Source organism: Amblyraja radiata, chromosome 13, assembly GCF_010909765.2.
Source record: "Amblyraja radiata isolate CabotCenter1 chromosome 13, sAmbRad1.1.pri, whole genome shotgun sequence".
NCBI classification, from domain to species: domain Eukaryota; kingdom Metazoa; phylum Chordata; class Chondrichthyes; order Rajiformes; family Rajidae; genus Amblyraja; species Amblyraja radiata.
This window is the reverse complement of record NC_045968.1, coordinates 34375709-34397995: the sequence shown is the minus strand read 5'-3', so window position 1 is coordinate 34397995 and position 22287 is coordinate 34375709. Positions and strand designations below refer to the sequence as shown.

The window sequence follows — 22287 nt, the reverse complement described above, 5'->3', positions numbered from 1 at the left end:
AACTCTAGACTCAACTAAACTAAGAGCAGATGAATTTGAAATGTTTGAGTAACAACACAGCAGAATTCTCTCTTGCTTGGGACCTGTCACTAGATCATATGAATAGACTAAAAATTCACAATTTAAATTTGTAAACAATCACACAGTTTTCATCTCTCCACGCTGCGATCCAATCGTCCATAAAGTCGTGACCTAAGTTTTTTTAAATCACTGATTAAAGGATCTTCATAGAATTGCTCCCATTGTTTGTTAAAACCGCCAATGCAAAACTTGGAAAGGTTACACATTTCAATCTATCAAGTAAACCGCCACCTTCCAGTTGTCCTGTGTAATACTGTAAATTTTAAAGTAGCTCTTTCTTCCCAATAACCCTTTCTGGCTTAAGTCCTCCCTCCACCACCTCCAGTTTAAATTCCATTTGGAAGATTTTGGAGGATGAAGAAACCAAGAAACAAGAAACCAAGAAACTGCACTGAGGATTTGATAGGCCTGCGATATCTGATCGCAATTTTAGGAACTGTTATTATGGTGTGAATATTAAATAGAAATACTTTCCAATGGAGAAAATTACCAAAACAAGAGAAAGCAGAGTTGGCAGAACTGTCAAAACTCATGGATGCAACTGGGATTGCATCAATCCCCAGACAATTAATTTAAAATTGTGAAATAAGTAGGTTTATTTGGGAAAGATATTTATCAGCAATTTTTGTTACAGTGCTCTGGATAATATATAAATTAGGTGATTTCAAAATAAACTTATCCCAAAATCACACCACTGATTTAAATAACATTCAGTTCAGGGATTACAGCATGGAAAGAAGCCCTTTGGCCCACCCTGTCCATGCCGACCATTGGTAACTAGTTCGATGTTATCCTACTTTTTCATTCATCTCCTACACATTAGGGACAATTTACAAAAGCCAATTAACATACAAACCCATACCTCTTCGGGATGTGCGAGGAAACCAGAGCACCCAGAAGAAACTCATGCGGTCACAGGGAGAACGTGCAAACTCCACCCGAGACAGCACCAGAGGTCAGGCTGGAACCTGTGTCTTTGGCGCTGTGAGGCAGCAGCTCTCCCCACTGCACCGTCCAAAATAGATATACAGTACATCTGATTCGAGTAGGTATGGTTTTGTAGTGACCAAAACACTTGTTCAAAGTAATGATAATTACTCATTCATTTTATTGAAAACAAAAAGTTTGTAGTATTTTAATAAATGACAGAACTTTTAACTGACCAAAGTTTGTTTAAGCTCATCACCTCGACCCAGAGCAACACATCCTGTCAACTGAACAAAACGCAAAGTGTCGGAGGAGCTCAGAGGATCAGACAGCATCTGTGGAGGGAATGGATAGGTAACGTTTTGGATCGATTCCCTTCTTCACACTAATTGTCAGCAGTGGGGTAGAGTTGACTGGGATACTTTTCTAGCTTATTCATGAGTGGTTTTGGTGCCTGATAACAGCGAGGAAGAAACTGTTCCTGAGTCTGGTGCTGTGTGCTTTCAAGCTTCTGTACATTCTCAATCTGTATCAATCTTTGCCATTCAGACTCTACTCAATCACTCGTCAGACAGCAAATCCCATCCCAATCTGACTGCATCGCTTCGCTGACAAGCACTTGCTTTTTACTCAAGGGAAAGGTATAGCAATGAAAGGTTGCTCTAAAGGAGACGTAGACAGGAACAGCAGAATAACGTTCTTAAATTACAATAAGGAAATAACGTGGGTGCTGGATATGTAAAATTGAAATTGGATTATCTGAAATTGTTGCATTTGAAAGAGCGGCACAGTGGCGCAGCGGTTGAGTTACTGCTTTACAGCGCTAGACACCTAGTTTCGATCCTGGCCACGGATGCTATTTGTACGGAGTTTGCACATTCTCCCCATAACCCACGTCGGTTTGCTCTGGGTGCTCCGGTTTCCTCCCACGCTCCAAAGACATACAGGTTCGTAGGTTAATTGGCTTGGTACAATTATAAATGGTTCCAGTGTGTGTAGGATAGTGCTAGTGTGATGGGATCGCTACACGCGGGGACTCGGTGGGCCAAAGGACCCGTTTCCACGCTGTATCTCTAAACTAAACTAAACGCTGAGTCAGGAGAGTTTGTGGCAGGATTGCAGTAAGTTAACGCAGTTTATCCAGGTTTACCTAGTTCTGGTGAAAGATAGTCAATCTGACACCCTCCTTCTCTCCCCACAGATGCTGCCTGACCTGCTAAGCTAAGATCTCCAGCATTTATTGATCTTACTGTAAATTACCTGTCTAGATTTTCTATACAATGTAACCTCCAGGCAGCGAAGACTTCTGTTCCCATTCACTACCCGAGCTGGTTGGTTGGGTGTTTTGGCCAATGCCTGCCCCCGTTTCTTTGTTGCTGTAATCCTCAGCGAGCGAAGCCATTAATCATCGCGTTGTAGGAGAAATTGAATTCATCCTCGATCACGGGAGGTGCCCTCCAGTAAGACGAGCCTATCTTGGTCATTTTGTATACATTGATGTCTTCATCTTCATACCTGTCCACCAGGTCAATGTGGAAGTACTCAGCGAGCTTCTGGTAGGTGAAGCTGATCATCCGTCGATGAATGGACATGGATGAGGCAAAATAGATGGTGGTCATCTCATTGCTGAGGTGTTGAATGGTCTTCAGTAATAAAGGGATGTTTGCGGGCTGGTAGAGGATGTCTCCGCCAAGGATGAAGTCATAGTCTGAGGGAAAGAGCGTGTGGTCGTACCCCCAGGACAGGGCAGAGACGGTGGCGCGGGATCTGTCGGGGTAGGGGACATTGACGGACACATTACGTTCTATGATCTTCAACAGCCCTGGTCTGTCGGTGATGGTGACCTCACCACCTGAAACGAGAGTAAGAGCGAGCTGTCTCAGTGGCGCAGCGGTAGAGTTATTGCCTTTTACAGCGCCAGAGACTCAGGTTTGAACCAGCCTACGAGTGCTGTCTGTACGGATTTTGTGCCTTAACACCGTGACCGCGAGGGGTTTCTCCGTGTGCTCCAGTTTCCTCCCACGCTCCAAGAATGTACGGGTTTGTAGGATAATTGTCATAGGTAAGTTGTAAAATTGTCCCTAGTGTGTGTAGGTTAGTGTACGGGGGTGATTGCTGGGCGGCGCGAACTCGCTGGGCCAAAGGGCCTGTTTCTGCGCAGTATGTTTAAACTAAACTAAAGTAAGAAGGCTAACCGTGATCTCAGGTCACATGGACCAGGTGCTTGAGAAGAGCAGGACCACAGACTGTAAGGCAACACAGCAAGAGGAAGTAATGAGAGAGGATCTTATTGAAACATCTATGATTATTAAGGGATTGGACACGTTCGAGGCAGGAAACAATGTTCCCGATGTTGGCGGAGTCCAGAACCAGGGACCACAGTTTAAGAACAAGGGGTAGACCATTTAGAACGGAGATGAGGAAAAACTTTTTCACCCAGAGAGTTGTGACAATTCATTAACAACATCAAAAAATCAGAAGTCTTCGACGTAGAATATATAACATAGAACATAGAACGTAGAACATAGAACATTACGGCATAAGAATCGGACCCCTCAGCCCACAAAGTCTGCGCTGAACATTATGCCAAGCTAAACTAACTGATTCACGTGTCTCCATTCCCTGCATATCCATGTGCCTGTTAAAAAGACTCTTAAACGCTACCACCCCCGGCAGCGCGTTCCAGGCACCCACCACTCTGTGCAAAGAAACTGCCCTGCGCAGCTACGGTACGGTTTGCCCCTTCCCCTTAACGCTATGCCCCCTAGTCTTTGACATTTCCACCCCGGCGAAAAGATTCTGACAGTTTACCCTATCTATGGTATTGACAACCTTATCTATGTATCGGTGGAACAGGGGCAGAGTTGCTGCTTTACAGCGCCTGAGACCCGAGTTTCTATCCTGTCCAGGGGTGCTGGTTATACGAAGTTTGTATGTTCTTCCCGTGACCTGAATGGGTTTTCTCAATGTTTCTCCCACAATCCAAAGACATACAGCTAATTGGCTTGGTAACATTGGAAATTGTTCCTGGTGTGTTGGATAATGTTAGTGTGTGGGGCTTGCTGGTCGGAATGGACTCGGTGGGCCGAAGGGCCTGCTTCGGCGCTGTATCTCTAAACAAAACTAAATCTCAAAATCTTATAGACGTCTATCAGGTCTATTCAGTGTTTCAGAGAAAACAATCGAAGTCTGTGCAACCTCTCCTTATAGCTAATACCCTCAATTCCAGGCAGCATTCCGGTAAACCTTTTCTGAACCCTCCACAAAGCCTCCGCACCCTTCCTGTAATTAAGCGACTAGATTGATCAGCATGACTGTTTCAGTAAATTATATCTTGTTGATTTCTTTAATACAGAAGGCGTTCACTCACCCAGAAGGACAGCAAGAATACCCAACATGCCAGTGCCAGCTCCTAGTTCAATCACCTTTTTATTGTAAAATTTTACTTTCTGTTTCTCGAAGTAATGACACAGAGCACGACACTATAAAATGAAACACACACATTACCAGTTATGCAGACAGGTAACGCTGCAAGGAAAGCCTTAAGAGAGTGGCACAACCGTTAGAGCTGCTGCCACACAGCACTAGAGACCCGGGTTCGATTCTGTCCTCGGGTGCTGTCAGACAAAACCAATCCAAGCTTGGACGAGAAATTGGGATAACATAGAATTAGTGTGAACGGGTGATCAATGGTCGGCGCGGATTCAGTGTGCGCGATGGCCTATGTCCCTTCTGTATCTACATAACTAACCTAAAGTCGGCGAATATTCTACCCCAACCAATACCACCAGAACATGACTACCTGGGCATTTGTCCATTATTGTACGCCAGTGATGTATTGCTTGTTTCCAACTCTTACAGGATCACCGAAGACAAACCTCCCCAACACCCCCCCCCCCCCCCCCCCCCCCTTCTCTCTTCCCTGTGCCCTATTTAGATTCTCTCCAATTTTTCTCCTTCCCCCCAACCCAAGCCCATGTCCCTTTCTACCTATTTAACTATTCTGGCTTTACAAATCATACGTCTTCAATCCTTACCTCACACTGTTTGTTTTTTCATCTCTTGTCTATTCTATCATATCCATTTTTTTTTAAACCCTCACCTGTATCCACCTATCACTTGCCAAACGTTATCCTGCTCCCAACACCCTTCCAGCGCCCCCCCCCCCCCCCCCCCCCCCCCCACTATAAAAATCTGAAGAAGGGTCCCGGTCCGAAATATCACCTATCCATGTTGTCCAGAGATGCTGCCCGACTCGCTGAGTTACTCCGGCACCTTGTGTCTGACAGTGACGTCAGTTCATTGACCGAGTCTAATTCTGAATAGACAATAGACAATAGGTGCAGGAGTGGGCCATTTGGCCCTTCGAGCCAGCACCGCCATTCAATGTGATCAAGGCTGATCATCCCCAATCAGTACCCCGTGCCTGCCTTCTCCCCTCCATAAGAACTCCAGTCTTAAACCATATAAAATACAGGAAGGAAAATTGTGAGGATTTAAGTGTTGAACGGCAAAGTATTTGCAAAATACAAAATGCAAAAATGTAAATCACCGATTAAATTAATTTCTAATTACACTTCAAAGCAGAAACGTGTCGATAGAAATTTTGATCACATTTTGAATCCTTTGGCTGCAAACATGATAATTAAAGAAACATATCCCAGAAAACATTAGAATAATTTGAAAAATAATTGTTTAAAATCATAATTTATACTCCCAATCATTAGAATAATATATATATTGACAAAATTTTGTCGTTGGAAAGGATACAGAGAAGATTGATGAGGGTGGTGCCAGGACTCGAGGGTCTGAGCTATAGGAAGAGGGTGCAGGCTGCGACTCTATTCCTTGGAGCGCACGAGGATGAGAGGCGATATTATAGAGGTGTACAATATCACGAGAGGAATAGATCGGGTAGACGCACAGAGGCTCCTGCCCAGAGTAGGGGAATGGAGAACCAGAGAACATAGGTTTAAGGCGAAGGGGGAAAGATAGGAATCTGTGAGGCAACTTTTTCACACAAAGGGTGGTGGATGTATGGAACAAACTGCTGAAGCAGGTAGTTGAGGCAGGGACTATCACAACGTTTGAGAAGCATTTGGACAGGTACATGGATAGGATAAGTTTACAGGGATATGGGCCAAACGCAGGCACGTGTGATATGTCTGTCGACGTGGGCCAGTCGGGCTGAAGGGCCTGTATCTACGCTGTGTGACTCTATCAACTTACAGCACCCCAGACAGAGGTTCCAAACCCAAGCTCGGAGAATGGGCGCACGCCGATTTCTAAAAGGAAACCACAAACATCGTAAGAATCCACCAAGGTGAAATTCTCATCTTTCTCCACAGCGCGTAATGACACTCTTTTCAGCAGGGCTGCCATCGTCCGCTCCAAAGTCCGGCTGGGTTCCTTTCAACACGACTTCACTCGGTCCAGTTAAGCCCCGGCGAACCTGCTTCGCGCCTTCTGGAGAAAGAAACAACGTTGAAGTCACGATTTGAAACCGCAACAAATAGCAAACATCCGTGCACAGAAATACACGCCCGTCTTAATTGCTGTCAGCGAGGATCCTTATTTGCGTGCTATCCAGGCAATTCATACCGTAAAAATACCATACAATCAAGCCATATACATTTACGACGGGGAGTGCAAAGAGAAACATACCAGATTACAGTATTTCCCAAGCTCACGCAAAAGAAAATAGTTGAAGAGGCTGGAAATATGAAGAAAAAAAAGATAGAAACAACTAGAAATATCCTAAAGGTCGGGCAGCATCTGTGGGGAGAGAGACGGAGTTCGTTTCAGATCCGAGAACTGTCAGAACCTAGAAACATGAAACTGCAGGCGCCGGTTAATAGACAAAGGGACACAAAGGGCAAGAGTAACTCAGCAGGTCAGGGAGTATCTCTGGAGAACGTGGAGAGAGAGAGACCTTTTTCACTTTGAGGAGACTTCGCAGCGGAGCAGTCAAATTGTAGAAACAAAGAACCCGGAGGTGCTGGTTAATACACAAAAGGATACACATTGTCTGAAGAAGGTCACTATCCATTTTCGCCAGAGATGTTGCCTGATCACTGTGTCGTTTCGTTAGAACCTTCTGACTGGGGGGTCTCGAAGCTGAAAGATTAACTCTGTTATCTTGCTTAGATGCCGTTTCATCGACCAGTTCTAGCAATGGTTGCCTCCACCCAACATTTGTCAACCCTTCTGGTATTGGCGAGTTTGATTTTACATCCCCCGTAAGGAGAGCTTGCTCCGAATTGCACATCGCAACGTTATGAATGCAGACTGGATCGTAGGAGCAAAATGCAAAAAAACGCTGATTATTCTCAAACATCACCCGCACCTTCTTCGGACAGTGGGAAAGGTGCACACGGGAACAGTGAATTATTTGGATGGAGATTAGTTCACTTCTGCCATTTGCTGCAGTGAAGGAGTTGCACTCACTGCGGGCCGCCACTGCGCCTCTCCCCAATACAGCGGGCAAGGACAGCTCCCAACGCTGTCAGCGATGTCCCAGAGAACGGGAACGCCTTGTGCAAGTTGCTGATCAAGTTCAGGATTTTAAAACATGCGACCCTGACACAATTTTCCAACAGCCAATAAAAAGGCGGGCGGCTGAGCGAACACCGACTGCGCTGCGGGCGACTGAATTCACTGCATGGGTGGTCTATGGGTGCGGAGTGCGTTCATTGTGCGGGAGATGTATTCTCAGAGATGCTGCATGTAAACATCCTTCGGCCCACCGAGTCCATGGCGATTCGGTGGGCCAAAGGGGCTGTTTCAATACAGCGTCTCCAAACTATGCTAAATCCCTGTCGGTAGTGCTTGCTCCGACCCGGATTCAAAGAGGGCTCTTTTGCTCCTAATTTATTTATTTTTTCGCCGCTGTGAGATGGTTTTAGCCTCTTGTTGGGGGCTAGCTCTGCCAGTGATGCTACCTCACGACCACAATGGGTCAGTCTCTGCCTCCAAGGGTGGAACTCCCACCTCTGACTCCTGGTTTCAAACCCAAACCTCAGCACAAAAAAACCCAATGAAAGATACAGCATGGAAACAGGCCATTGGACCCATCGAATCTATGACAACCATCCGTTCGGTGTTATCCCAGGTCCTCATTCATTCCCTACACACGGGGGGGGGGGGGGTAATTTACAGAGGACCAACTAACCTACAAATCTGGAAATCGGAGCACACGGAGTAAACCCATGTGGTCGCAGGGAGAACGTGCAAACTCCACACCAGAATGGTTCGAGGGATAAAGGATCTCAGCTACAAGATTAGGCTGCAAGAGGTGGGTTGAAAGGTGTCATGTGAGGTTGAAAGGTGATAGTGGCGGACAAAGCCAATCTCTTTCCATTAACTGGCGGCCCAATGATTAAGGACCAAATTGAGGAATGAGAGAGAGGGAGGTGAGGAATCCACTGGTTATGGTGATGGTGGAAGCAGAAACAATCAATTATTTGATAAGAAAAGAGGATGAATATTTGAGGGGAAATAAGCGTTCAGACTAAAAGGATCGGTGAACAGAATGGGGATAACAGACAATAGGCGCAGGAGTAGACCATTCGGCCCTTCGAGCCAGCACCGCCATTCAATGTGATCATGGCTGATCATCCCCAATCAGTACCCCATTCCTGCCTTCTCCCCATATCCCCTGACTCCGCTATTTTGGATGTAGGGAGAGGGGACAGGGTTATGCTGTGGTGATCTGACGAGATCATATTGGGGCCGTTATATGTTCAATGAGATCTTAGTAATATTAGGAAACTAGCTCTCAACGAGGTTTAGTGCAGATCTTAGTCACTGGTATATTTTACTCATAATTACATCTGACCTCCTGGGTGATCTCCCAAGGGTGAATAATTAGGAATCGAAGCAGAACAATTTCAGCATGTTGATTTTAAAAAATAGCTTAAGATTTAATGTAGACAAAAATGCTGCCTCGCCCGCTGAGTTTCTCCAGCAGATTTAATGTAATCATTTTATTTACAGAACTATGCATCGGGAAACGTGTTACTAAATAAAAACATTGGGAAACTAGTTACTAAATAAAACATAAGACAAATTGTTCGCATCGAAATGTACAAAATGGATTTTATATTCTCTGCAGAGCACGAAATGTCCATAAATGATGATACATTTGTGCAGCGCAATTCTTCATTCATTGTTCTCCTTATTCAATGTAACTATGTGTTAGCGGGTAAATATTTACAATGGATGATTTTGTGACCTAATTGTTTACCGAATACTCGATTTTATGTTTCACGGTCTTCAATAAAACTGACCTCGATTGAAACCTTCCATGGATCGTTTTCCCTGGAATTCTACAGAATTGCATAAATACATCAGAAAAGACCATGAATCGATGCCCATCGATGGAACAACTTCGATCGATATTGTTCATTTCGAACACAGGTCCAATCCTAATAAATACACGGTACATCTAAAGGAATGTCTTTCCTAGTTTATAAACGTGGATTCTCGGTCTCCAATTATCTAATTCAATATGTTTAAGGGTTTTTAAAAATCTCAAATAGTCTTACAAACGATGATGCGAGCAGGGAAGTGACTGGAATCTATCAGCAAGTCAACGGAGATCAAGGAAAACATAGAAATTAGGACTGCAGAAGCTGGTTAATAAAAAAAGACCAAACGTACTGAGGTAACTCAGAGGTCAGGCAGCATCTCTGAAGACCATAGAGAGGTAACCCTTCCTCATGCTATCTATGTTCCCCCGAGATGCCACATGATCCGCTGAGTTACTCCAACACTTAGTGCCTTTTCAAGGAAAACATGTTATTTTCAGAATCCAAATGGAGCCCCAACCAATGCAAAAGATGACATTTTGTTATCACACGTTGGACATTATTTGCTTGGACATTTAATCTTTTCATGACACTTTCGACTACCTCCTCCCTTATGCGCAGCGTGTGCGACCCCCTGGAATGTCAGTAATAGTGAATACACATATTTCTCTTCTTACAAATAACTCATTGAGAAATATAATAATGAAAACATGTCAGTGCATATATTCCATTGAGAGTGGAAGGAATGTATTATGTCAACTGGCCCAATATTTGATCTATTTGCACGCTAAATTACTAATGAGATCCTCCAGGAAGTAGGTGAGATTAAATGGGGACAAAATGAACTCCTAATAGTGGAATCTTGAGCAAACCGCAACAGTGGAATCTTGAGCAAAGTTGCTGGAGCAACTCAGCGTTTCAGGCAGCATCTGTAGAGGGAATGAACAGGCCCGTCTTCAGACTCCTCCAACAGTTTGATTTGGTGGGAATGATCTCAACCGGGATACAAAGTGCTTCCTCCACAGATGCTGCCGTTGTGTTTTGCTCAATGTGAGATTAAAAGAGAGTTAATTGTCTGACAATAGACAATAGACAATGGGCGCAGGAGTAGGCCATTCGGCCCTTCGAGCCAGCACCGCCATTCAATGTGATCATGGCTGATCATCCGCAATCAGTTCCTGCCTTCTCCCCGTATCCCTGACTCTGCTATCTTTAAGAGCCCTATCCAGCTCTCTCTTGAAAGTGTCCAAGTATCCAGAATTCTCTGCCTCCACCGCCCTCTGAGGCAGAGAATTCCACCGACTCACAACTCTCTGTGTGAAAAAGTGTTTCCCCATCTCCGTTCTAAATGGCTTACCCCTTATTCTTAAACCGTGGCTCCTGGTTCTGGGGCAGAGGAGACTTTGAGGCGAGACTATTTCTTGGATAAAAGAGCGGGGATGGTCAAAGTTATCAGTTGATAGAATTTGCATTAGTTTTTGTGGCCATTTATTGCAAAGGGAGGATAAATCTGGGAGGATAAATGCCGTATGTTACTGAAATACGCTCCATAGATGCTGCCTCACCCGCTGAGTTTCTCCAGCATTTTTGTCTACCTCCTGTTACTGAAATACCTCGTCTCTTGAGAACTATCCCGCCGCCCAATCCCAATAAATGAACGGTCGCTAAAATCGGCTAGAAATTCAAAGTTGAATATAATAAAGAGGAACTGGGGTGGGAGATTGCAACCTTCACGTTGTCCGCCCTGTTTCGATGAATGCAATCAACCCGGCGTGCACAATCAAATAAGATCAAATAGGACAAGTTGGCCTGCAATTTTAGGCTGTGCACGCCATACGTAAGAAGAAGAAGTAGAGGAACTGCGGGTACTGGTTCATACCAAAGATAGACACAACGTCCCGGAGTAACTCAGCAGGTCAGGCTGCATCTCTTAGATTAATCATACTGAAGAAGGGTCCCGACCCGAAACATCACATATCCATGTAGTCCCCGAGATGCTGCCTGACCCGGTGAGTTACTTATAGTGTCTATATCACAGATCACAGTTAATGAAGAAGGGTCTCGACCCGAAACGTCACCCATTCTTTTTCTCCAGAGATGCTGCCTGTCCCACTGAATTACTCCAGCATGTTGTGTCTATCTACAATTAGTTTCCTCCTGTCTGCCGGCAGATTTAACGCTGTACACTTCATCTGGCATCTACTGTATATAAAGTGCGTGTAACACAGTGACAATTGACAAATTTCTATGCTGTAGGTACAATCGGGCCTCCTGAAACTCACACTGCGTTGCGAGTTCAAGGCTGAACTAATGTTGCAGAAAGTCTCCCCGCGTTCCAACGTTAACATCTCGATTCCGCCGTTGAGCATTGCACATCTATGTTTGTTCTGACGTCGTTGCTGACACAAGCAGTAACTTTGCAACGTATTCAAACTGCGCCCATTCCCAAAATAAGATTGAAACAATGAAGATTGTTGTTCCAGGAATGTGTTGACGTGGTTTGTTCTTAGATATTCCCCAGTAAAACGTCGCAAAGAAAATCCAATCTATGCCAACTTTTTATTTGATTTGTTCTGCTACATTTTATGTGCAACATCGTCAGAGGAATAGATCGGGTAGACGCACAGTTTCTTGCCCAGAGTTGGGGAATCGAGAACCAGAGGACATAAGGGGGGAAGATTTAGTAGGAACCTAAGGGGTAAGTTTTCCACACATAGGGTGGTGGGTGTATGGAACGTGCTGCCGGAAAAGGTAGTTGAGGCAGGTACGTTTAAAACATTTAGATAGGAACATAGATAGGAAAATGTAGAGGTATATGGAGCAAACGCAGGCAGCTGGGATTAGTGTAAATGAGACATGTTGGTCGGTGTGGGCAAGTTGAGCCGAACGGCCTATTGCCACATTCTATGACTCTACAACAATCTTTACCCAGTGAGACTGGGGAACGTATCTGATATCAGATTGTTTTGTCCATTCAGTGGTTGTCTGAATGGGTAAGCGTAAGCACGCATTTTGTGCCATGAAAATGAAACACGTTTTAAAAGGAAATGCAGATACTGGAAATATAATAACGATAGTCATACAACATCGAAATAGGACCTTCGGCCCATCTTGCCGGTCCTGATCAGGATGGCGTATCCAAGCTAGTAACCATTTGCCCGCATTTAGCCCATATCCGTCTAAATCATTCCTGCCCATGTACCTGTCCAAATGTCTTGTAAATGTTGTTATAGTGCCTGCCTCAAACTACCACCTCTGCCAGCTCGTTATATACAGTCAGCACCCAATGAGTGAAAAAACTGCCTGTCAAGTTCGTATTAATTTATTCCCCTTTCAAAGTAAAAATCAGAAAATCTTTGAACGTTCAGCAGAAAATATTGTTGTACAGAGTATCGGTGTTATCCTCATACAGTGGTAAAGCAAGGGAACGATATTGAAAGGACATTTAATTTATGCATTCAAGGTATGAGCGGGAGTCGATCTTATGACATGGCCACCACCATGGCGATCTCCGCGCGTGATATTTTTTCTGGTCAGCCTGTACACATGGACATCCTTGTCTATGTACTTGTGGACTAGGTTAGAATCAAAATGTTCAGACAAGGCCCCATATCCAGACGCGATCACTTTGGGACATATCGACATTGTAGAAGCCAAATAAATGACCGTCCTTTCGTTGCTGAGATGCTGAAGTGTCTTTAGAATTAAAGGGACGCTTTCTGGGATGTAGACAATATCTGTGCCCATGATAACGTCGTAGTCGGATGGGAACTGGATATGGTCATGGCCCCAGGATAGAGCGCGTACCTTGACGCGAGGTATGTCCGAAGAGGGGATGTTGACGGACACGTTTTGTTGTATTTGCCTCAGAAGGTTTGGTTTGTCGGTAATGGTGACCTCAGCACCTGCAATAAGATACAGAGCGTTTGTTTCCCGTGTCATTGAGTAATGCTGCCCTTCCCCACCCGATCCGCGCCGACCATTGCTCATACATTTACACAAATCCAAGACCAATCCCATATCGGAGACACAAAGTGCTGGAGTAGCTTAGCGGATCTGGCAGCATCTCTAGAGAACATGGATAGGTGACGTTTCGCGTTGGGTCCCTTCTTCAGACTGATTCTGGGGCCGGGGGCTGGGGGTAGAGTGGAGGGGCAGGACAAAGCCTGACGCCGAACGTCACTGATCCATGTTCTCCGGAGACCCAACAACCATTTCTTCTTTTGAAGGCATCATGTCAGAATGCCGGTCGTCATAAGATATATGAGCAGAATTAGGTCATTCAGCCCTTCGAGTCTACTCAGCCATTCAATCATGGCCTGGTTGATGTTTTGCTTCAGTGGTTTGCGAGTTTGGCAATGTCAACCAGGAGGGTTAAGCGGGGAATGGTCACGATCCCAAACTACTTTGGGCTTTATTAAACAGTAGAGAGGCTCCAGGGGTACGGAAGTAGATTTCCTCCTACGTCATATCTAATTATCCAAAAAGGTTTTCACATTTGAACACGGAACACCTTTCACTCACCGAGAAGGGCGATCAGAATACCTAACATTCCGGTACCGGCTCCGAGTTCAATCACTTTCTTCTGCGAAAAGTTCGTCTTGTGTTCATCAAAATACTGGCACAATCCAAGAGCCTTTTGAAACAAGACACAGGCAAGTTACACTTGTCGTGCACATATATCGGCGATAGGTTTAACAGGAACGTATTTTTTAAGACCACACCGTCCGTCCCCTGGGATATTTCTCCTGTTTCTACTATTTACTTAAATTAAAGTTGTTTTCCACAGTAAAGACTTCGGGACAGTAAGGCAGCGACACCCAGCGCCCCCCTCACTGTCGAAAGCGTGCGAGCGCTCGTACAATAGTTCTTGTATAAAGGATTGTGCGAGAATACATCTAGAATTAATAAAATGTTGGGATTATTTAGTTTTGACTCGTTATTAACCTTTTCATCACCCTCGTAAAGTGGTAATTTCAAATTTAAATGCTTTTCCAATAGGCAATATAATAACGTATTTGATTGGATTAATTGAAATAATAGAAATTGCCAGAATGTTGGCTGGATTAGAGGGCATTAGTGACAAGGTGAGGTTGAACAGACTTTGATTATTTTCTCTGGAGCGGCGAGAACAGAGAAAAGACCTGATGGAATTATATAAAATTATAAGAGGCATAAATAGAATGGACAGTCAGAACTTTTTTCACCCGCGTTGTAAATATCAAAGACTAGAGGACATAATTTTAACGCGGGAGAGAAAACGCTTAAAAGAGATATGCATTTTATTTTACACAGTGAGTGGCGGGTGCCTAGAATGCAGTGCAATTGAGTGGTGTGGTGGTAGACACAATAGTGGGGGTTAAGAGGCTTTTAGATAGGCACATTGATAAGCAGGGAATGGAGGGATATTGATCACGTGCAGGCAGAGGACATTAGTTTAAATAGACAATGTTCGACACGGTGGGCCGAAGGGCCGGTACTTGTTCTGTACTGTCCCGTGTCGTTATTCAAATGGAAGAATTAAAGACACAAGGACAGCATAGTATTGTGGGTGTATTCCGGAGCATGTGCTGCTAATTTTACACGGTGACTTGGGAGAAGTTATTTTACATTGCCTCAATGTTAGTCTATCTACGAAATGTTTACAGTGCTTATATTTTATGTCAAAGTTTCCAATGCGCACTTTATTTTTGGAATAAACTGACGTTGCTAGAATAAGTCGAGTTTGCTGGAATAAGTCAGTGCATTTTCCTCAAGCAGCCTTACATCCATTGAGCAGTGGCCACCCACACCGCGAGCAGGCCTGTGAATCACCCTTGTACTTATTAACCTGATTTAATCTCTGTGTCTGCGGATATTTGTTGGGCAAAATTAGGGTTTAGAAGTTCCACCTGTTCACTCGTTCGTGCACATTGCCACAGGCAACCATCCTAACAATGAGTACTTAATAACGTGTATCACACCGGAGTTATGTTGTTTATACAATATCAATTTCTATCGAAGATAGAATGCTCTTCGCCCCTCCCTCTCAACAATTGGAATCAAACTTACACCATCCCAGATGACAGTTCCAAACTCCAGCTCAGATACAGGATTCACATTGATTTCTAGGTTGAAACCACATATTGGGTAGTGCAGTTTGTAAGTAAAACCATGGTCGCCGCGGACAACATGAGAATATGTTTTTTTCAACGTCGCCATCTTTCCTTTGCAACTTTACTTGGACTTCGTGTATTCTCAGTCTCTCTGGTTTGCGTTTACACGTATGTTGTATCTAAAATATATGTTTGAAATCGTCATTAAAAGCGTCTCAGTACTTCGCTTCTACCGTGCAGAACAATTCACACAATAATTATTCACACAATTATACGTATCAAACTTTGGAGAAGTTCACATACATCGCGGTAGACGGGCACCTTGACAATTAGTTGGCAATGGGTCATTCCCCTTCACGCTGTTCAGGTGTTCTTCGATGAAAAAATGGGGGTACTCCGTGGCGCAGCTGATAGCGCTGCAGCTCCACAGCGCCAAGACACCCGGTTCGATCCTGGCCTCGGGTGTTGTGTTTGTGGAGTTTGCACGTTCTCCCTGTGGGTTTCCTCTGTGTGCTCCTGTTTCCTCTCACTACCTAAAATGTAGGGGGGTGTAGTTTAATTGGCCCGTAGATTGTGCCTAGTGTGTAGGGAATGGATGCGAATGTGGGATAACATAGAACTAGTGTGAACAGGTGATCGATGGTCGGCGTGGACTCGGTGGGCCGAAGGGCCGGTTTGCATGCTGTATATCTAAATGTCTTCTGTTCGGTTGTTCCGTTTGCTGATTTACTGTCCCTATGTACTGTACTAACTTATTCTCCCTATGGAATCAAACCTTTCAGTTTGGTGTTCCCTTCCTCAATTCTTGAGGAATTGCCCTACCGGTCTTACAGCCGTGGTATGCAAGCATACCAAACACGAGTAATAACTGGACAACAATAAGGTGACCCAGTGCAGATTCCTGGCACGTATGCTAATGTAATACCATTGCATTTCACAGAATATGTTGGGTTGGTAAAGGTGATGACCTTAAATAAAGTTAATAGATTCATAATTTATAGGAGGATAATTTGGAAATTCGGTACATCGTCTAATCCGCCATTCAATCATGGTTGGTCGATCTTTCCCTTTCTACCTCATTCTCCTGCATACTCCCCACAACCCCCGACACCCTTACTAATCAAGAATATGTCCATCTGCGTCTTAAAAAAGTTATGTTTGTTCAGTTAAAAATTCGGTTATCTATTGAAGCATTACGAAGAAGTTTCTCAATAAAATGAATTAGCATCATTTTCAAAAAATCAGTTTGAGGAAGAGTCTCGAACTTGGACGAAACGTGGACTGCCTATTTCCTCCGCAGACTCTACCTGACCGGCACTGTTTAGTTTGCTCAAGCTTTCATCGACTCCAGTCATTTGCGTCGCCAACGACTATAGACATGAGGGGAAACGGGAGTGAGATACGACATGGAATACCAAAAATCGCAAGTCATTGTAAACAAGTAGGTTTTGGAAGAGTGGACGCGCTATGTACGGGCAGACCAAGTGCTGCTTTGTACCAAATTAATTGTCATATATTCACAAATCAGTGGCGCAGCGACAGAGTTGCTGCCTTACAACGCCAGAGAACCGGTTCGATCCTGACTACGGGTGCTGTCTGTACGGAGTTTGTCCGTTTTCCCTGTGACCGTGTGCGTTTCCCCCGAGTGTTCATCCTACACTCAGAAGACGTACAGGTTTTATAGGTTAATTGGCTTAGGCAAAAAATGTAACTTGTCCCCATTGTGTAGGATAGCGCTAGTGTGCGGGCGGTCGATGGTCGGCGCGGACTGTGTCCCGCAGTATCGCCAAACTCAAAAAAGTGACATACATTGGCCACAAATACTATGGACACGGCTTGACGCTACATCCTAAATTAAATAAGATACATTTACAAATATTCATTCTCGAACATTATTAAATGTTTAAAACTTACTTCAGTCGTCCTAGGCCATTAAAAGTCAAGTAACTGCCGCACGGTTGCGCCAAACACTGACACTAAAGTCACATTATGTTCGTCAGGCTGTCCGTGCTATTCCTCGCTAATAAATGAAATCACGTGCTTTCAACAAAACCTTGAGTAGCTGGGCAAGTGGGCCGAGTAATGGCGAATAGAGTTCAATGCAGATAAGTGAGAGGTGTTGCATATTGGGAAGTAGGACCTTCAAAGTGAATGGCAGTGCCCTGGGGAGTGTTGTAGAGCAGATGGATTTCCGGGTAACAAATTTACAAACTCATATTACAATCGCTCCACACTCTTAAATCTCTACTCCTGCAGCAACATTCCTTACTTTTTCTCCTTGATCGGACCTTGTTGGCTGACTGGTTAGCACACAACAAAAGCTTTTCACTCACTGTACCTCGGTACACGTGACATTAAATGAAATGAACTAAGTGCAGATACATCGTTCCTTGAAAGTGGTGTTGCAGATAGATAAAGTGATCAAGAAGGCTTTCAACACTTTGGCCTTCATCAGTCAGAGTATTGAGTAGAGACATATGGTCATTGAGTTATAGGGAAAGGTTGGGCAACCTAGGAGTGATGTAAATTCATGAGGGGAATAAATGGGACGAATCAGCACAGAAGCAGGCCCTTTGGTCTTTTACCCAGAGTAGGGGAATTCACATGTTCAATCGATGATGTTTTGTTAGCAATGTTTAATGTTTTACTAGAAGCGCGGTTGCGGGGTTTGGCGGGGGGCTACCGCATCACACACACACTAACTACCCCCCCCCCCCCCAAACACACAGGGGGGTGAGAGGGGGGAGGGGGAGGGGGGTGAGAGGTGGGAGAGGGGAGGGAGGTGGATGTGGAGGGGGGAGAGAGGTGAGGTGGAGGGAGGGCAGAGGGGTGTGGAGGGGGTGAGAGGGGTGAGGTAGACGGAGGGCAGAGCGGTGTGGAGGGGGCTGGAGAGAGAAGGGAAGGGGTGAGAGAGAGGAGGGGGAAAGAAGGGGCATTCCCTAGAGTGGGAGGGCGGGGGCAGGGAGGGGAGGGCAGAGGGTCAGGGGACAGAGAAAAAGGGGCCTCTCCACCCCCCCCCCTTCTCCTACCCCTCTCCATCCTCCTTCTACCCCCTCCCCCCCCTCCCTTCATCCCCCTCTACCCCCCCCCCCCCCACTCACTCTCCCCCTCTCTCAACCCCCCCCTCTCTCTCTCTTTCTCTGCATCGGGGAGGGGATAGAGAGGGAGGGGGAGGGGTAGAGGCAGCAGCTACTGAAGTTGTGGAGCACAAGCCTCCCCATCAGGAGTCGGGCCCGAGGTAGGCGGCAAGGGGAGTGGGAGAGAGGTGTGGGGGAGGGGGGGAGGGAGGGGAGGAGGGAGATGGGGTGGGGGAGGGAGGGAGAAGAGTGTGGAGGGAGGGTGAGGGGTGGCGGGAGAGAGGGGAAAGAGTGGGGAGGGAGCGGGGGAGAGAAGTGGAAGAGTGGGGAGGGATGGAGGGCGAGATGGGTAGGAGGAGTGGTGGAAGAGGGACAGGGGGAGTGGTGGAAGAGGGACAGAGGGGTAGGGGAAGGGGTGGGGGTGAGAGGGGTGGGAGGGGGAAGGGAGGGGGAGAGAGAATGGTGGGGGAGGGAGAGGGGCCGGGTAAGGGGGAGAGAAGTGGAAGAGTGGGGAGGGGTAGGGGGAGTGGTGGAAGAGGGACAGAGGGGTAGGGGGAAGGGGGCGGGGGAGAGAGGGAAGGGGGTGGGGGAGAGAGGGATGGGGCTGGGAGGAGGAGGGAGAGGGATGATGGAGATGGAAAGGGGGAGGAGAGAGGGGTCCTCCAACTCAAGCGGCTCAGGAATCAGCCGTGCGGCTGTTTTTAAATGGCGTCTTTGAGTCGAGATGCTGGCGCCATCAGCCGTTATGGTTGCTGGGCAGCAGGAGGCGACAAAAGGAGTGAGTGGAAGGGAGGGGAGAAGGATTTTATTAAAAATGTGTACATAAACACGACGAAATTTAATGAGTGGATACTTGGAATGAAAAGTGAAATCTCTACCGAAATGGGGAAAAACTCGGCGTTTCTGGGTCTAACGTTGGCGTAGCAATGAATCAAAGGCTGGCAGCCACAAGTCAGAAACACACACAGCCAGCCAGCCACAGAGTTTTAATATTATACTAGACCAAGTGCAGACACATTGGGTCAGCTCCCCCAACGCAGCCGTTCCCTACCCGTAGCCCCCACGGGAGACGTAGTCCTCCAACTCAAGCGGCTCAGGAATCAGCAGTGCGGCAGTTTTTAAATGGCGTCTTTGAGGCGAGATGCGGGCGCCAGCAGCCGTTATGGTCGCTGGCCAGCAGGAGGCGACAAAATGAGTGAGGGGGGGGGGGGCGAAGGATTTTATTAAAAATGTGTACATAAACACGACAACATTTAATGAGGAGTGGATACTTCGAATGAAAAGTGAAATCTCTACCGAAATGGAAAAAAACTCGGCGTTTCTGGGTCTGACGTTGGCGTAGCAACGAATCAAATGCTGGCAGCCACATCACAAACGCACACAGCCAGTCAGCCAGCCAGCCACAGAGTTTTAATATTATATAGATAGATATAGACTAGACCAAGGGGGACCGGTTGGGTCCCGTCCCCTCAACGCGCGGTTGCGGTGAGGGGAGAGTCGGGGGGGCTTGCGGTGTCACACACACACTAACCACCCCCCAAACACAGATGGGGGAGGGGGGTGGGGGTGAGGGGGAGGGGGGGTGAGAGGGGGGCAGGGGGGAGACGGAGGGATGGGGAGGGGGAGGCGGAGGGGAGTGAGAGGGGAAGGGGTGAGGGAGCGGGGGGAGGGGGAGAGAGAGGAGGGGGAGAGAGGGGGGAAGGGGGAGAGAGTTGGGAGGGGAAGAGGGGGTGAAGGAAGGGGGAGGGAGGTGGAGGGGGAGGGAGGTGGCGGGGTAGGGGAGAGGGGGGAGGGGAGAGGAGGTTGGGAGGGAGAGTGGGAGGGGAGAGAGGGAGGGGGGAGAGGGGGAGGGGGGAGAGGGGAGAAGGGAGAGAGAGAGAGAGGAGGGGGAGAGGAGGGGAGAGAGTGGAGGGGGGGGGAGAGAGGAGGGATTAGAGAGGGACGGGAGGGGGTAGAAGCAGCAGCTACCAAAGTCGTTGAGCACAAGCCTCCCCATCAGGAGTCTGGCGAGGCCCGCAGCATTCTGAGGACTTTGAAAAACAGTAGAGGGCCGGCAGCGCACTCACCAGTGTGACAGCCCCCATGGTGGGGGAGACAGAGAGGATTCAAAAGCAAGCTGGTGACCACCGGTTAATTCCTTGTAAGCGAATACTTGGCCAATAAAATTATGCATTCATTCATTCAAGAACCAGACAACATAGGTCTAAGGCAAAAGTGCATTTTTTAATAGGAACTTGAGGGGCAACTTTTTCACTCGGAGAGTGGTGGATATATGGAACAAGCTGCCAGATGAAGTAGTTGAGTCAGATTCACTTACAGCATTAAAAGATATTTTGATAGGCACATGGATAGGATCAATTTAGCGGAATATGGGCTAAATGTGGGCAGGTTGGTATTGGTTCGATTGGACATGATCTTGGCAAGGACAAGTTGGGACAAAGGGTCTGTTTCTCTGCTAAATAACTCTATAACTGGATAGTGAGAGGATGGACAGGAGATTCCGTGATAACAAATGATCTGGCCATAAGAGGAATATGAGTTGTTTTTTGTCTCAGAGCATATGTGAATTCCATCGGATAAATCCCTGAGGCTTCTCTAAGTGCATCATAAAATCTTGTGGGAACCTAGGGAAGAAATTGTGGAGGCAATTTTTATATATATATAAAATTATATATATTTTTTATAGATATATTATAGATATATTTTTATCGTCTTTAGCCACAGGTGAAGTTCCAGAAGATACGATTCTAATTATTTATTGTTATTTAAGAAGAGCAGCAAAGACAAATCGGGAAACTACAGGCTGGTTAGCTTGACATCAGTGTCCAAAAGGGAACTGCAGATGCTGGAATATCGAAGGTACACAAAATTGCTGGGGAAACTCAGCGGGTGCAGCAGCATCTATGGAGCAAAGGAAATAGGCGACGTTTCGGGCCGAAACCCTTCTTCAGACAGTTTCAGACAGCTTGACATCAGTGGTGGATTAGTTATTGGAGGAGTTCCTTATGGACAGGATCCAACTACATATTTTATGATCAGTAAAACTCAACATGTGTGCGAAAAATCACGTCTTGCAAATTTTTTTTTTTTTTAAATAATAACCAAGAGGATTGGTGAGAATAAGACTCTGCATGTTGTCTATATTGACATAGGCAAGGTCATTGTCTTCTATGAGAGGTGTGTTCACAAGCTGGATTACATGAGATTCCGAGAGATCCGTCTAATTGGATACAAAATCGGCTTGACCCGGGGGATCAATGGATGATGTGAATGGTGGATTGCTTCAGACTCAGAAGACTGTCTCTAGTGGTGTGCCTCTGACAGTGCTGGCGCCCATCATTGTTAATCATTAACACAAACGATTTGGATGAGAGTATACAGGGTATGGTTAATAAATTTGCAGATCACACTGATTAGTTGATATTGTGGACAGTTAAGAAACTTATCAGCAATTAGAGTGGGATCTTGATCAGCTAGACAATTGGGCGAATGTAGGCGCGAAGTATGGCAAATGGCATTCAATTCAGATCATTGTATCATTTTGGTAAATCAAATCAGGGTAGCACTTCCTTAGGGGCCTGGGAGTGTTGTTGAAAAGTATGTCCAAGGAGTATAAGAATTCATATAAAAGCACCGTTCTCTGGTAGTGGTGCAGCATTTAGCCAGGGAGCTGAGGAAGGCCTTTGGCAAGTTGGCTTGCGACAGTCAGCGCATTGAGTACATAAGTTGGAATGTTATATGGAAAGATGTACAAGACGATCATAAGTCCATGCTTGCAGTATTGTGTTCAGCTTTTGT

The 22287-nt window shown here is 46.0% G+C and overlaps 2 protein-coding genes across 2 annotated transcripts; both read right to left on the bottom strand.

The window, feature by feature from the left end:
• Positions 1 to 2393: 2393 nt before the first annotated feature.
• LOC116979479 (EEF1A lysine methyltransferase 3-like) lies at positions 2394 to 6390 on the bottom strand. The gene is made up of 3 exons (XM_033030993.1): positions 6238 to 6390; positions 4379 to 4490; positions 2394 to 2860 (listed from the first exon to the last, which is right to left on the bottom strand). Exons 1-3 carry the CDS (start codon positions 6388 to 6390, stop codon positions 2394 to 2396), a joined length of 732 nt encoding a protein of 243 aa, XP_032886884.1.
• A 41-nt stretch (positions 6391 to 6431) lies between these two features.
• Positions 6432 to 15518, bottom strand: LOC116979478 (EEF1A lysine methyltransferase 3-like). Its single transcript, XM_033030992.1, has 4 exons — positions 15369 to 15518; positions 13842 to 13953; positions 12886 to 13222; positions 6432 to 6474 (listed from the first exon to the last, which is right to left on the bottom strand). The coding sequence occupies exons 1-4, from the start codon at positions 15516 to 15518 to the stop codon at positions 6432 to 6434; spliced, it is 642 nt and encodes a 213-aa protein (XP_032886883.1).
• Between the last annotated feature and the right edge of the window lie 6769 nt (positions 15519 to 22287).

What these genes read in the sequence shown, in the direction of transcription:
- LOC116979479 (XM_033030993.1), bottom strand. Translation starts at nt 6,390, where the DNA reads ATGGCAGCCCTGCTGAAAAGAGTGTCATTACGCGCTGTGGAGAAAGAT. An exon ending in GAACCTCTGTCTGGGGTGCT is followed by an intron (nt 4,491 to 6,237) that starts GTAAGTTGATAG and finishes TTCATTTTATAG; the next exon opens with TGTCGTGCTCTGTGTCATTA. An exon ending in TATTCTTGCTGTCCTTCTGG is followed by an intron (nt 2,861 to 4,378) that starts GTGAGTGAACGC and finishes CTCTCGTTTCAG; the next exon opens with GTGGTGAGGTCACCATCACC.
- LOC116979478 (XM_033030992.1), bottom strand. Translation starts at nt 15,518, where the DNA reads ATGGCGACGTTGAAAAAAACATATTCTCATGTTGTCCGCGGCGACCAT. An exon ending in GAACTGTCATCTGGGATGGT is followed by an intron (nt 13,954 to 15,368) that starts GTAAGTTTGATT and finishes TTGTTTCAAAAG; the next exon opens with GCTCTTGGATTGTGCCAGTA. An exon ending in TATTCTGATCGCCCTTCTCG is followed by an intron (nt 13,223 to 13,841) that starts GTGAGTGAAAGG and finishes ATCTTATTGCAG; the next exon opens with GTGCTGAGGTCACCATTACC.